General features: G+C 51.0%; 1 protein-coding gene across 4 annotated transcripts in view; it reads right to left on the bottom strand.

Moving 5' to 3' along the window:
• The window catches only part of bcor (BCL6 corepressor), a 79,054-nt gene extending 66,394 nt beyond the window's left edge, over nt 1-12,660 (bottom strand). For 2 of the 4 annotated variants that reach the window (XM_063212167.1, XM_063212169.1), the window contains exons 1-3: nt 11,958-12,660; nt 7,065-7,140; nt 2,549-6,289 (exon numbers count right to left, since the gene is read on the bottom strand). In XM_063212167.1, the coding sequence (XP_063068237.1) occupies nt 2,549-6,289; nt 7,065-7,067 (3,744 nt within the window). In that variant the 5' untranslated portion in view covers nt 7,068-7,140; nt 11,958-12,660. The remainder of the gene's footprint in view (nt 1-2,548; nt 6,290-7,064; nt 7,141-11,957) is intronic. The other 2 variants (XM_063212168.1, XM_063212170.1) reach the window with 2 other exon arrangements.
• Nucleotides 12,661-14,519: the final 1,859 nt, after the last annotated feature.

Below are 14,519 nucleotides of genomic sequence, written 5' to 3'. Positions count from 1 at the left end.
TAATCGAATGAAAGATTTTCATCTCAGTGGTTTATCCTGTTGGTGGTTCGATCGTGCTGCACATGGTAATAATGACACCATAGTGCTGCAGCCTATATCTAAAGCTGGTCCTTTTCATATGACCTGCCTGGGTAGATGGGAGGGGGAAGAGTGGGTGGGTGAGGCAGAAGTTGTGGTGTTGCACTACGGTAGGTGGGAAGGTGAAGGTCAGGAGGGCTTGTGGTGGGGGTGGTGTGGGGGGGGTGAGAGAGTGCGTATGGGGTGGAATTTCCCTATTGACTGGGCTTCTCTCTGCATCGATAAGACCGCGGAGGGGAGGTGAGAGGGGCTAGAGGTGGAGGGGTGTAAGGGCGGTTGGATGAGATTGCCCTGCTGCCAAGTCCTCGCTCTGCCTGCTCCGACGATGAGCTGCGTTAGGCAGGAGGTGCGCAGCGTGCGTGTGGTGTGTGAGGGAAGTGAGAAGGTATAGGAGTGGAGGTGAGGGGGAAAGGGATTGCCCTGCTGCCCGGTGCCTGAGCCTCGTTCTTCCCCTCTCCTCTCCTCTCCTCTCCTCTCCTCTCCTCTCCTCCACTCTCCCCTCCCCTCCCCTCTCCTCTCCGCCTCCTCTCCTCTCCCCTCCCCTCCCCTCTCCTCTCCTCTCCTCTCCTCTCCCCTCCTCTCCCCTCCTCCCCTCTCCTCTCCTCTCCTCTCCTCTCCTCTCCTCTCCTCCACTCTCCCCTCCCCTCCCCTCTCCTCTCCTCTCCGCCTCCCTCCCGTCCTCCCTCCCCTCCACCCCATCCGTCGATGGGCTGCGCCGAGCGCTGCAGCTTTGATGAATCTGCTGAGCTGCGGAGCAGGCGCCTCGTGAGGAGGGCTAATCCCTCACATCAGGAGTGAATAGGCCGGATTTCACTTAAGCTGCCCGCGCAGCCAGAGCATGCACTGAAAGGAGCCTGGGGATGGGTGTGTGCGTGTGCATGTGTGTGTGTGCCTGCATGCCTGTGAGGATGTGTGTGTGTGCATTTCTGTAGGTAGATGTGTGTGCGAACGAGGAGCATTAGTGTGTCTACGCACGTGTGTGCGTGGGTGGGTAGACTTGTTCGTCTACACAATGTGTATGTGTGTGTGGCTGCGTGCATGTATGTGCACTTAAGTAAAGGCAGGAGAGGAGACTTCGAGCGAGCAGGGAGAGGAGGGGTAGCTGACACACTCACAAGCGCACACTAACTCGCTCTCTCCCCCTCTGTCCCTCTCTCTCTCCCTCGCATGCACGTACGCGCGTGCGTGCGCGCGCACACACACACACACACACACACACACACACACACACACACACACACACACACACACACACACACACACACACACACACACACACACACACACAGAGGAAAATCAGTCTCCTGGGCTCACCTGCAGGTTAACAGTGGCCCGTAGCACGGCGAGACTAAGAGGCCAAGACACTGATGGCGGCAGCAAGCGCCGGGAGCGGCCGACAGCTTTCCGCTTGGCTGGACAGCAGCGCTGAGTCAGCACTAGCCCCTCTGCTAAGGTAACTCTTGCTGCTAGCTAGCTAGCTAGCTAACAGGCCAGCGAGCCAAGCAGAGGGCCCTTCTTCCAGCCCCAAGTGTCACAGTAGGAAATTCGGCCAGCCCGGGTATTCCAAGAGTATGGCTAAGTGATAAACCTGGCTTAGTAAACCTACAGGAAGTGGTAAACATGCTAATAGACAGCATGCATCATTTGTAAACGAAAATGAGGAGTCCAGCCAGTGTTGCCAGATTGGGCGGGTGCCCGCCCAATTGGGCTACTTGGGATGAGCGTCTGTGGGTAAGAATGGGAAAAATTGGCCATTTGGCGTTTTTTCAGCTGTTTTGGGCCCATAGAAGTCAATGTAATTTGTTGAATTTGGGCAGAATTTAGCACATTTTGGCGGTTTTTGAGAACCTTTTGGGCGGGATTTGATCAGACACATCTGGCAACACTGAGTCCACTGAGTCTCTTCTTTTCATCAATTTACCACTACCTCAAGGTTAACTTAACCTGATTTACAGTTTCTTGGAATACCCTTCAGGAGAGGAGTGGGTAGGTCAGGGGACTGGGGCGAGGGGTGGTGTTTGGTGTGGGAAGACTAACGGCCAGCCTTAATTACTTTGACGCTTTTGCGCCTTTTTTGCCTTCAGCTCTCACGCCGACGTGCGAAGCCGCTCACCCTTGGGGGTGAGGTGAACGGAGCAACGCGTTCTGTCATGCTAATCTAGTTGGTTTTCTTTTTCTCTTCTTAACATACGCCGCCAGAATAACACAGATGTACATTGTGTGTGTGCACGTTTTGTTAACTATTTCAAGTGAGTGTGAGGACACACAAGCATGCAGGAAAAAAAAGAAAGAGGCAAAAGAAGCAGCCAGCCAGCTATTACTGTTGCTTTAACACCTAACTTCAAACCATCCCACCTACAGAACCAAGCCCTCAGACAAACAAACCAGCATCAACAGCAATGGTAGATCAATCAAAACAGTCAAGACAAATACATGAACAAATAGAGTTAAATCAATACGAAGAGCTCACCTGTAAGGCACGCTGCTCGCGTCCCAGCTTGCTGGAGTCGGCGTACAGCTCGGTGGTGACGCACTTGAAGCGATCGCCCACGTAGCCGGAGGAGTTGGCGATGCGCTTGGTGAGGCTGGAGCGCCGGCTCTTGGAGGAGGCTCCGTGGGGGCCGTCCTCCTCCTCCTCGTGAGACTCTTGCGCCTCCTCGTCCTTGGCGGAGTGAGGAGCTGGTGGCGGTTGGGGGGTAGGAGGGGGAGAAACCTCCTTGGAGGATGGGCGAGGAAGGTCCATGTAGTGGCGAATGTTGGTGGCGTTAGTAGTAGCATTGCTGCCAACGTTGCTGCTGCTGCTGCTGCTGCTGTTGTTGCTGCTGGCACAACCACTGTTGCTGTTGCTGCCAATGTTTTTGTTGCCACCACAACCGCTGTTGTTACCAGCAGCAGCAGTCGAGATGGGAGCAGCCGTAGCAGCTGCTGCAGTGGCACTGCTGTGCTTGTCTGCTTTGTAATCGGACTCGTCAGAGGTCCTGTGCCCGGAGGTGCGGGCACAGCGAAGGGTCTGCTCCTCTGGGAGGTCTGGCATGGGGCTGTCCTCCGACATGCACTCCTCCTCCTCCTCCTGCGAGTCTGGCCGTGGGCACACCAGCACCGCCGGCTCCACGTGCCGAGCCTGCCTGCCAGAGGAGGCCTCGTGTTGGGCTTCAGCCGCCTCTGCCTGGTGGGGATCAGCAGTGGAGGTGGTGGAGGACGGGGGTTGTTGGCCAGAACGCAGGATCTGCATGAGCTCTGGCTCTCTCCCATCACTGCCGCCGCTGGTGGTGGTGGTGGTGGTGCCGCCACTGCCGCTACTGCCACAGCCATTGGGCCTGCCAGGCTCGCGTCTCTTGGCCGTGATCACGCTGTGCTTGCCAGGCTGCGGGCTGCTGCTGCTGCCGCCATCTGTGTCATCTTGGATCAGGTCGATGCAGATGATCTCCTCCTTGGCCACTGCGGCGCCGTTGTGAGACTGCTTGTTGTTGTTGCTGTGCGATGACCTGTCCGCTTTTTCCGCGGCTTCGCGTTCCGCCCGGTGGAGGGCGGCTTCGCTCTCGGCCAGGCCGTGCCTCTTGTACGGGGAGTCGTCGTGGTGCCAGTGCTTGTCCTGCGGGTGCGGCTGGGGGCGCATCTCCAACCTCTCCCGGACTTTGGGGTCCATGGCCAGGTGGGAGGACATGAGCGGGTGCACCATCTCCTGCGAGTCGTGGTAGGTCAGGTACTCGGCCGCGTGGCCCGGCGGGAGGCCGTAGTGCAAGCCGTGCTTCGGGGGCAAGCGATGCTGGTAGAGGTTGGCGCTGCCCAGCAGCACGGGATGGGGGTAGACGGGACCCTTGCCAGCCAGCTGCAGATGAGACAGGGACATGGCGTCGTGGTGGACGCCGTAAGGGAGGTGGTAGCGGTTGTACGCCAGGCCCGGGGCCATGTAGGCCTCGCTCTGGGGCATGTAGAGGTGGCCTGGAGGAGGAGGAGGTGGGTGTCCGTTCTCCACGTGAGGCGGCTGCTGCTGCTGCTGCTGCTGGGGCTTGAAGGGGATGTTGTCTTGAGGATCGGCTTTCTTCAAGGGCTTGACTGTGGTCGGAGGCGTTTTGACACACTGCTGCTGTTGTTGGTGGTGGTGGCTGGCAGTGGTTCCCCCGATGCGGTTGACGGGCCCCTTTTCGGGCGGAGTCGGGTTCGATTTCGGCCACTCGCCGTTGGACTTTGGAGAAGGCGAGGCAGACGACGGCCTCCCGATTGGAGTCACGATGACAGGCGCGGGTGCCGTCGCTGCCACGGGATGAACGGGATTAGAGCCCATCCCCAAAACGTTGCTGTTGGCCTCGGCCATGCGAGGACACGTGGAGCCCCTCTGCTGGGGGTGCACGACCACGTGCTCCACGCCCTTGTTTCTGATGACGGACGACGAGCCGCCTTTGCCGTCCGGGTGGAGGGTGGGCGGCGTGAGCGTGTTGGGCGCGCTGTTGGGCACTACCCAGGAGGAGTGTAAAGTGCTAATGATCTCCGGCCTCTCTGGGGTCTTGGCCGAAGAAGAGGCAGAGGAGGAAGTGCCAGCAGCAACGCCACCCCCACACCCACCAGAGGTGGAGGACGACGACGTGGAGGATGAGGGGGAAAGGGTCTCTTTGAGCAGCTCGCGGCTGGGCGGCGGTCCGTAACGAGCCGAGGGGGCCGGGTAGCCCATCTTGGCCAAGGCCTCGAGTTTGGGGGTGGGAAACCCGTTGGGAGGGCATTCGAATTCCATCTTGGCAGACGACAAGTCCAAGGGCTTGTCTGCGGGGTCTTTGGTAGGCTTTTCTGACGAGGAGAGAGATGAGGAGGAGGAGGAGGAGGATGGTGTTCGCGAGGGAGACTTGCTGGCCTTCCTCTCCACCTGTCCTCCGCTCCTGTGATCACAGCTCCCGTCCTTGGGCTTTGGCTTCAGGCTTTGGCCGGAGCGCACTGGTGAGCGGTGCTCTTGCGACACACTGCTCAAGTAGTAAGGATGAGACATGGCCGGGGAGGAGGAGGAGGAAGGGGAGGAGGAGGTGGCTGAGGAGGAGGAGGAGGAGGGAGGACTCCGAAACAGCTGTTTCTGGAAGTCCAAAGTGCTGTCGATAAGAGGGGGAGGTGGGGGAGCAGAAGCGCTGGGCTGTGCGGGTCTGCTGGACTGTCGGGGCGGCTGCATCACCAGGGCTGGGCTAGAGTCCACTGGGTGACACGTGCTGTTGCTCGTGCTACTACTGCAGTTCACACCACTACTACTACTACTACTGTTACTGCTACTGATAGTGGTGCTGGTGGAGCTAGAGCTCTTGCTTGAAGGCATACGGCTGGTCTTGCTGTTGTTGTTGCTGCTGCTGTTAGTGGCGGTGCTGTTACCACTACTGTTGCCGCCGCTACCGCTATGCTGTTGCCTGTCAGCGTGTGCCTGGTGGTGGGCTGGAGGCTGGGGTTGAGGCTGCAGGGGCTGCGGCGGCGGCGGATGCAGCTGCTGTCCGAACGCAGAGGGCTCGTGGTGGATCCTGGGCCCCATGCCCTGCAGGCCTTTGTCCTGGCAGTGCATGAGCGGGGAGAGCGTGGTGGGGGCCACGGTGGCGGTGGGGATGCGCAGCGGCGGGGCCAGCGGGGAGGATATGGGCGCCGGGGGGTGGTACGGGGACATGTAGAAGAGTCGCTCGGCCTCGGCCGCGCTGCCCCCCGCCGCGGCGCCCGCGCACAGCGACTGGTAGGCCAGGTGCTGCGGCAGGTACGGCGAGGGCTGCGACATGAACGACGCCTTGTACATGTTAAGTGCTGCGTATTTTTGGGAGTCCAGGAAGGGGTACATGGTGGCCTCGGGGTAGGGGCTCATCCAGGGGAGCCGCAGGAAGCTGCTGCCCCCGTTCAGGGCGAGCTCGGCGGGCTTGTCGGCGAGGCCCACCCGGCGGTCCAGCCCCAGGGCGTCGGCCCCGGCGCCGGACATCACCAGGGGCTTCTGCAGCCCCGGCGGGGGGCTTTTGTACAGCCCGACGTACCCGTTGCCGGGCTTCGAGACGTCCGGCTTGTACAGCAGGTCGAGGTTGCGGTCAGTGGCGTAGCCCAGGGGCAGAGAGGCCCCCTCTCTAGCCTTTTCGGTGGGCAGCGGGTGGATGCCCGGGGGGTACACCATGCCGCCATGGACACGGAGGCTCTCGTGCATAAGGCCACTGCGATCAATGCCGAGCGCAGCCAGTGGGTTCATCCTGCAGGCCGTGCTCGCATCCACCTACACATACCCACACACGTCACATCACAGGAGAGGAGGCACAATCAGTGAACAATAGAAACACTGCAGAAACAACTTTCAGCAAAGGAAAGAATAGCATTACTGCCTTTTTGTGTCTTTTTCCCATCAAAGAAGGCATCACTGACATTGTTGTGGATCAACTGCTTAGCCACGGCAACCAGACAGCATAGCTCAGTGAAAAACAAGGCCTAAAATGTGTAGATTTATTTAGGCACAAATGTGTAGATTTTTTTCAAACAATTAACATTTATGCACACGCGCACACACACACACACACACACACACACACACACACACACACAAGCACACATGCGTGCACATACAATATTGTGCTGACATGTCAACTGCTGCATTTCTATCTGTCCTTATTCAGTCTGCATATATGTTCCTCAGCACAAATAGATAAGCAAGTAGTTGACACATCTGACTCTGACTCTGGGGAGTCTGATCTGAGTCAAGGTTCCTAGAAGGCTCCATTTGTTTAGCTGGGATAGACAGGCATGTGCAAGGTACAACTAGTAATCCCTTGTGAAAGTTAAAGAGCAGCCTGTTGAACTCTGGGGGGATTTGGGGTATATTTACCAGACTGTTGCATATAACCAGAGACAAAGTTGCGATTTTCTTTGATTAATCATTTTCCCCATAGGTTTACTTCACCTTTTGGATAAATCTTTCTGAACCTTTTATGAATTAAGGCCTATGGTGTCTTAAATGCACCAATTCACTATTGAATTAAAATAAAATCAGCTCTTACCATGCTTTGTGGTATCTTCTTTAGTTATCTTTGGCGGGCTGTCTGGACATTACCATCACGCGTGGATAACAAACTGCTGAAAAGAACAGGGGTATTTGTTTTTAGCAAACGACCAACAATAACTGGACAAAATCATGGCCTTAAACGAGAATAAGACTACTTTCATAGTTAAACGCCAGTTCATTGATGGAATTTCTCCTTGACCAAAAATTCAAAAGCCAATCAAAATGGCGTGGCAAGAACTGGTTCTTGAAGAATGCGAAAAAGAAGACGCAAACGGATTTTGTCTCACACCAATTTCACTATTTTCCTAACCAAATAAAGGCACTTCAGGGCGGATATGACTGTGGTCTGTATTTCTGGTATGACAGCGGCTCGCGCCAGTAGAGCTAACAGTTGCAATCTTGAAATATTCAACCAATTCCATTGATGAAGGACGCACGCGGAAACGCTGACAGTGGTATCGATTATCGAAGAAAGAGTGAGTTATTTACAATTAATTCTGTTGTCATTTCACATTAGCAATACAATGATAACAGGATTAATGGTAAATATTAGAACTACTAGTCTAATTTATGTAATGTAGCCTATGGCGTTTTGACTTGACGCTACTACCAACCCGTGCCATTTTAATTCATTTTCGAATGGCCTAGTCAAAACGCAGCAAAATCAAACCAAAATCTCGAAAGCCTAAATCAAAGCCGCATCCATATCATGGTCCGTGTTAGGAACAAAAACTCAATCCAACAGGCCAACTACGCAAGGTGGCCTATTGACACAGAGCTACAAGTGTAGAGTAGGCTAGGCTACTTGACCCCATTCCAAATGGAGAAAATATTTAATAACCTATTTTGGGTGTTGTCCACATGCTGCCTCGCCTTCTGTTGTCTTAATTCGTTCCGCAAGTGCTTTTAGAAGTAGTCTAGGCCCTACTAACAAGTTATTGTTCTTCTGAATTAAAATGACGGATTAGACTAACAAATTAGTCCTATAATTCTCACAAATTCTAAAAGGGGACCAGAGTAGACATAGAGTCTATGGACCAGAGTTCCCATAATAGTTGCGCATGCGTTTTGGGGATATTGTTAAATGGGTAGTGGATTGTTTGTTTTTTTATTGTTTTTTTTTATTATTATTATTTTATTTATTTCTCTTATTTAGGTTTCGGTGTAGTTCTTCCATTCATTTGTTGTTGGATCAAACAACTGAACAAAGGGGGAAAGGGAGACCGTCACCTTTGCTGTGAATATCAAAGACCTACAAACAACACTAGTGTGACAATCAATTAAGCTAATGACCGTGTGAAATTCAACACATACTTCCTTTAACTAAACGGGGCGTGTTGATATTTGGCGGCCCGCTGCCGCACCTGAGGGGACGAGAGGAAAGCCTGGCTCGCGGTCTCCTGCTTCAACTCACGCGCAGCCTGTAGCCTACTGCCTCACTAGCTCCGCGGGGTCGACACTGGAAGGCTGCCAGCTTTATCAAGAGCGGAGGCTCGTCGTCTATTAAAGCGGCAGTAACATATTGTACAATGTCCAACGACTGGGGAGTGGAAAATGGCCCCGGAGATAGGCTAGTCGGAAGGGTCATTCGCGTTTCAAAGGTTTACGCATCGACAATGATGTATAACAGCGCAGGGAGGTTAAAAAAAAACCACGAGTGTAGGTGGCAGACTTGGGTCTTGGGCTGGGCTCGTGATTTTGTAGAAGGCGGCCAGTAGAGTAGGCTATAGATTACACTCGCGGCGCACACAGCAGTGACATTCAAACAAAAGGCCAGCGCGACAGAGCAATGGGGTTTAATCTTTTATTGCCCTAAAGAATGCGTGGCTATCAATGTCAGAGAGGCGACCAGGAATAAACACAGCAAAGTCGACAGAAAAAAAGCTCACGTTCAAGATCACTCTCACGCTGAAAACTGGGGTTTACTAACCGCAAGAAGTAGACGTGGAACCTAGGCCTACAAGACCTATATGTCCAAAACTAATATAGACTAACCAATATGAAAAGGGGTTAACTTGCCGTGGCAACAGATTGCTATTAACCGCAGAATGTTGCACACGTTTGAGGTGTAAATCTGTAGGATTATCGAGATTAACACATCTTCTTGGGGAGGTCTGGACTCGGTAGTGAAATAGAAATAAATATGCAAGTAATTGACCATACTAAGGCTAAAACAATGCAGTACGAACATGTCAGCTTGCTCGACTTATTCCACATAACATAACATGGTTAAACCAAAAGAACTCCTCTCGTTAAGTTAATGTGTAGACCATAAGGTCTAAAAAGCACCGTGGAAGACAGCCTATGTGTGGTCAAGGGCGAACAGGCTTTTGTTGTCCTCCTCCTATAGGGTCTCCAGTGGGGGCAGCTCCTCTACCCGACTGTGTGTATTTTCTGTTTGGCGCTTTTCCGTGAAAACGCAGTGTTAAGGAAAACAATGTGTAGGCGTGGGGTAGGCGTCTTTATGCGAGCGCAGCGATCCGTGCACACGGAACTCCTGCTGAGGCACATAAGCTCCCCGAAGCGGAGAGAAGAGGCTCTCCTGTTTCAGGCCTGTCGTCCCTGGGGAGATGGCGGGGCTGAGAGAAACTTCAATCAAACCGTGACGTCTCCAGCGGGAGCCAAACTCTGAAATCCGATATTGCGGCTCGGCTCTGCCGTGCGTTCCGCTGCCCTCGGACGCATTTCAGACAGTCATTGGGCCACTGCACGCAGGTTGGTTGGCTAAACTACAAGTGTTACCAGGGAGTAGACGTTTTTGGGAAAATTGACATGTGCCATAGTGTTACCAGGGACTAGAGGATTGAGGTGAAAGGCATGCGCCATAGCCCTCTGGCGTTTTTGGAACACTGCATGACACTGCTACGATTAAATGCAGGAGCCCAAGCATTTTGTCTGCACGATCTTTTAATTATTAAAATGCTGAGGGCCTAGACACAATACGGCATTACTGGCAAATATCCAGACAATCTTGCGTTGGACTAAAGGGTTTCAGTGACTTAGCAGTCTTCCTTTCTGTGCTACCACGGGAGATTCGACTGGAATGAGTCAGGCACTCCGGCACTGGACAAGATGGTTTGGTTAAGGAAATCATGCGCAAAAAAGCTCCCACCAAACTTTGAAAAGAAAAACTCCCAACAATGCCCCCAGGCATAAGCACTTGAATGATAACGTATGTTCAATAGTAGGCCTAAGTTCTACATTTTCGAAATTGGAATGTTGTTTACAAAATGTCAAAGCAGGCTATATTTTTATAGACGGTTGAGTTGTTTAATGTGCAAGTCTTCCTGAATTATGGAATGGAACAACGTATGAAAAACAAGGACCAATTGAAGAAATACATTAATTGCAAAGAGCAAGGACAAAACTGTTGCATGGCTTCTGTGAACCCTGTCCAGTTTTGCTGCTAAGGGAAACCAGTAGCATGGCACTTTCTCAGGCGCCTACTCTATACCAGATTTATAGGCCTGGATATAGCATATTCAAGACACAGTGAAGACTCCTAAACAGAATCGCCACACAGGTTTGTGTCCTTATACATGTATCCAATTCACCGCATGTTATTTTCTTACATTGTAAGACTTATAACCTCTGCAAATTATGCATTGGACGAGTCTTGAAAACGCTGCCTAACCGACAACCTAACCCAACCCAGGGTTATGCACTTTGACATTTTTTTTTAAACTTGTTGGGCAAATGATACATTAAATAACATTTTCCTCTCAGAGACACATTCGCCAGCCTTGACCCATTTCACAACCCGGGGGCCTATCTATCTTTCCACACAACAAACCATTGAAAGGCCCAAGAATCCACTTATTGACCGAAAGCGCCTCGAGGTTGATCACAGACACGGAGAATGCTCAAGCTGGTGCACAGCTCACCGTTTTTTGAAACTTTTGCCAAACCAAACCAAGTTACTTAAAATGGCACTTCGGGGAATCCAACTTTTTTAATTCAGCAAGGCGCAGATAACGGCTACTCCACACAACGTGATAGTGGAGTGGGATGGACAGAATTTTTGACAGGCTGTCTTGTCAGCCTTGACACCCGACATGCTTCGCTTTGCCCGTTCAGCCTGGCCTCTGCTTTGAGCGAAATGCCTGCGTATAATACACACACGTTGCCATTCCAAAAACGAAGAGCAAAGCATTCCTTTGAGCAAGGCGCAAAGCGAAGGGCACTTTCAATCCAGCGCAAACGCCCGGAAAATGTCGAAAGGAGGTGACCTCCAAATGCGTGCAGTGAAGTCTACACTCGCACGGCAGGTTGCGTCCATAAAATATATGAGACGGATCGACATCTTTTTTTTTCACACCCACTTAAGACATGTTAGTGTGCCATAAGAAAGCCAACCACGTGAATCTACACATCTCTTCAATCAGGCGTGTTTGTTCTGTGCTTGGAATAGATTGCGCAGTTCAACTAGGATAATATATTGTAGGCCTAGGTAATTAGTAGAATATTGCCGTCCCCATTCATTTATTCTGTTGTTAGTCATGTTTGGTATGTGAATGGAAAGACTTCACATAACAAGTAAAATGATTCTTTGTAGGCTACGCTGGACTTGCAACGTAGTCACCAGAAGTCATACCCGCGCTTCCCTGGACGCATTTTCAGAAAAAAAGGGTTAGCGAACAACACTTTCCCAGACGAGATATTGTATCCTCTTTGTTTATCGCAAATAAAAACAAATCTCGTGGTTAAATTGGCATAGGCCTACTGAAATAAATAGCCTATGGACTTGGTATCGTGAGGACTTGAACTCCGCTAGTTTGTCTAGGGTCCGATCGTGCTGCGCAGTAACTGCTCAATGCCAACTGTAACAAAACAACACGAGACATTCAATCTGCACATATGATGGGGGAAATGAAATAAATATTCTTACCCGAGTTTAACTCAAAATGTTTTCCTCGGTCTTGGCGATGGAAAAAAAAATGTAGCCCTACTGAGCTTGTCGATGCGTCCAGTTCAAACGAAGACAGTTATTAGTGTAGACGAGGCATCAAAAGTAAACGCAGGACAATTTACAAATACTAAATATGAATCTATACCGAAAATAATAGACCAAATGGTTCACTTTGTGGAGTGGGCGGATGACTTCACAATGTTAATGATCCAAAGTCTCGATGTATATCCAGTTATGGAAAACTGCCTCGTGAAGTGATATCAACATCCTCGAAATCCAACAAAAACTCAAATTATATTCCTTAGTCCGGATAGAGGGAGTACTCAGGAGTCCCTTAACGTACAGGTGGCGAACGTCCGTACAGTGCACAAGATGAACTAATTCAGCTCGGTAATGCTTCGCAGCGCCATGTTGGGCAAGGCAGACAACGAGCACGCCGTCTCCGAACGGTCAGTCGTTAAGCATTTCACCGTGAGTTTTTCCTTGAGATAAACCATACATGTTGTCCACGCCGCTGCCTCTTTCCAGGCTTCCTATAATGTTGATCTTATCCTGAATGTAAGTATATACTCCAAGATTTAACCTACATTGAGCGTACCACGAGTCACCTACAACTGCTGCCGCCGAATGTGCAGCGGAGAATGAGGGCTGAGCGCAGGCAGCTCGCGCTCAGCCGTAGACTACCCAGAAGGCTAGTCGGGGAACCGCAATTACCATAAACCTAGCACACTTCGCTCGACGTCCGTGTAAAATAAAACACGAGCGGAGGGGAAGGAGGGAGGGTGCTCAACCGAGGCTTCACACGCAAATCGTAAACAAAGCGCAGCAGTCTTTTGGGAACCCACCACAGATATCGCTTGGTTGTCGAAGCTGTTTCTCCAAGTTTTTTTATTGTCATATCGACTAAGTGACTGACAGAGGAGGCATTTTGGCGGATTCCCACCCAATCCATGGTATACCATTCTATGCCGTATAGCCAAGCTGTCACTAATTCTCTCCGACTAGTCGCACATCAAAAGATGCAATGCCTTGTAATTGTTGTTTGTGTTGTGTATGTCTGACAACGCGACTGTACACCAAGAGCGCAGCTCTGGTTAGTCAACCATGGGAAGTTGATAATAGGATTGCCTGAAGTCGGACGATGTACTAAAGTAATGGTCACCATCACTCCTGACGGACAACCATCCCCCACCCCACCACGTCCGTGCCTCCGCCCTCCCGGGAAATGACCCGTAGGTCACGGCACCACGCAAGGCGCTTAGGGCACGACGGGTCGTTCGTGGAGTTCAGTGGAGGATGTAACCGGGGAGAAATAGCTGCGTTTTAGCTCGAAAGAATGACGTGACAGAAAACATTTAGCGCACAAGTGCTTTGAATATTTATAGGTCACAGCAAGCGGGAAATCCCGCGCCCGTTTTTTTACATAATTGACACAAGCTAGTCCATGACTATTTCTCATTTAAATTTCAACCAGTGCTCATGGTTATGCATAGACGATTGCGTAAAAGTGTAGCAATAACCTATACTACTTTACGCACCTGCTCTCAAATGTTGCTTTTTCAGGCATACGCACGTGTCTGTCTGCGTGTCTATCTATCTATCTATCTATCTATCTATCTATCTATCTATCTATCTATCTATCTATCTATCTATCTATCTATCTATCTATCTAAAGGGTCTACAAGTAGGCTACCTATGGCACAGAAATGTGTCGTGAGTTGAGTTGGAGTTCAGGTGTCCTTTTTCAATGTGGTAAATTAAGGTGGTGGGTGCTATTTTTAACTTCTGTGTCATATTTTCTTGTGGCTATTCGATGCAAGTGAACAGACCCAACCCAACTAAAACTAAAACCGTGCAAATGCATGGTCAAATACTCACTAACTTTAGCTGGAAACACACACACACACACACACACACACACACACACACACACACACACACACACACACACACACACACACACACACACACACACACCAAATGACTTATAATATATAATAATCCTGAACTTAAAAAAAATAAAAAAAAAATAAAAGGATACACAATTTTCTATGGGTATCATGCGACTAACCCGCTCATTCCTGAAGTGGCGAAGAGGGCATCCAACACAAGTAGCGCTTTCATTTGGGAATCCTGCGATCCGGTCCCCGCGAAAGCTGCGGACTGGGTGCTGAGAGAGCTATGGAGCCACATCTACCCCAAGAGGACGCTTTCAGCACTACAGCTCAGTTTGTCCTGGGCTGAGAGACAGAGCGCCGCAGGCAGTCTTTTTTCCCTCCGGGAGAGACGACCGTCTGCTTCCACCGATGTCAGATGGATGCCACCACGACGCTAAGAAGAACCACAGGCTGAATCTCAAATGGTGCACTTGTGCACTTTAGTGTTCATGTTTCAGTGCGCATGCCGTAGTTACGCACTGAAACATAGTGCCCGAAGTGCACAAGTGCACCATTTGAGATCCAGCCACAGACTTCAAGTTGCTGTAGTAGTGAATGAGTTGAGCGTATTGTGGCAAACTGTTGAATAATAGAAACCTTTTTT

This window comes from Engraulis encrasicolus, chromosome 12 (genome assembly GCF_034702125.1).
Source record: "Engraulis encrasicolus isolate BLACKSEA-1 chromosome 12, IST_EnEncr_1.0, whole genome shotgun sequence".
In the NCBI taxonomy this organism is placed as follows: domain Eukaryota; kingdom Metazoa; phylum Chordata; class Actinopteri; order Clupeiformes; family Engraulidae; genus Engraulis; species Engraulis encrasicolus.
This window is presented reverse-complemented; position numbering and strand designations above follow the sequence as displayed.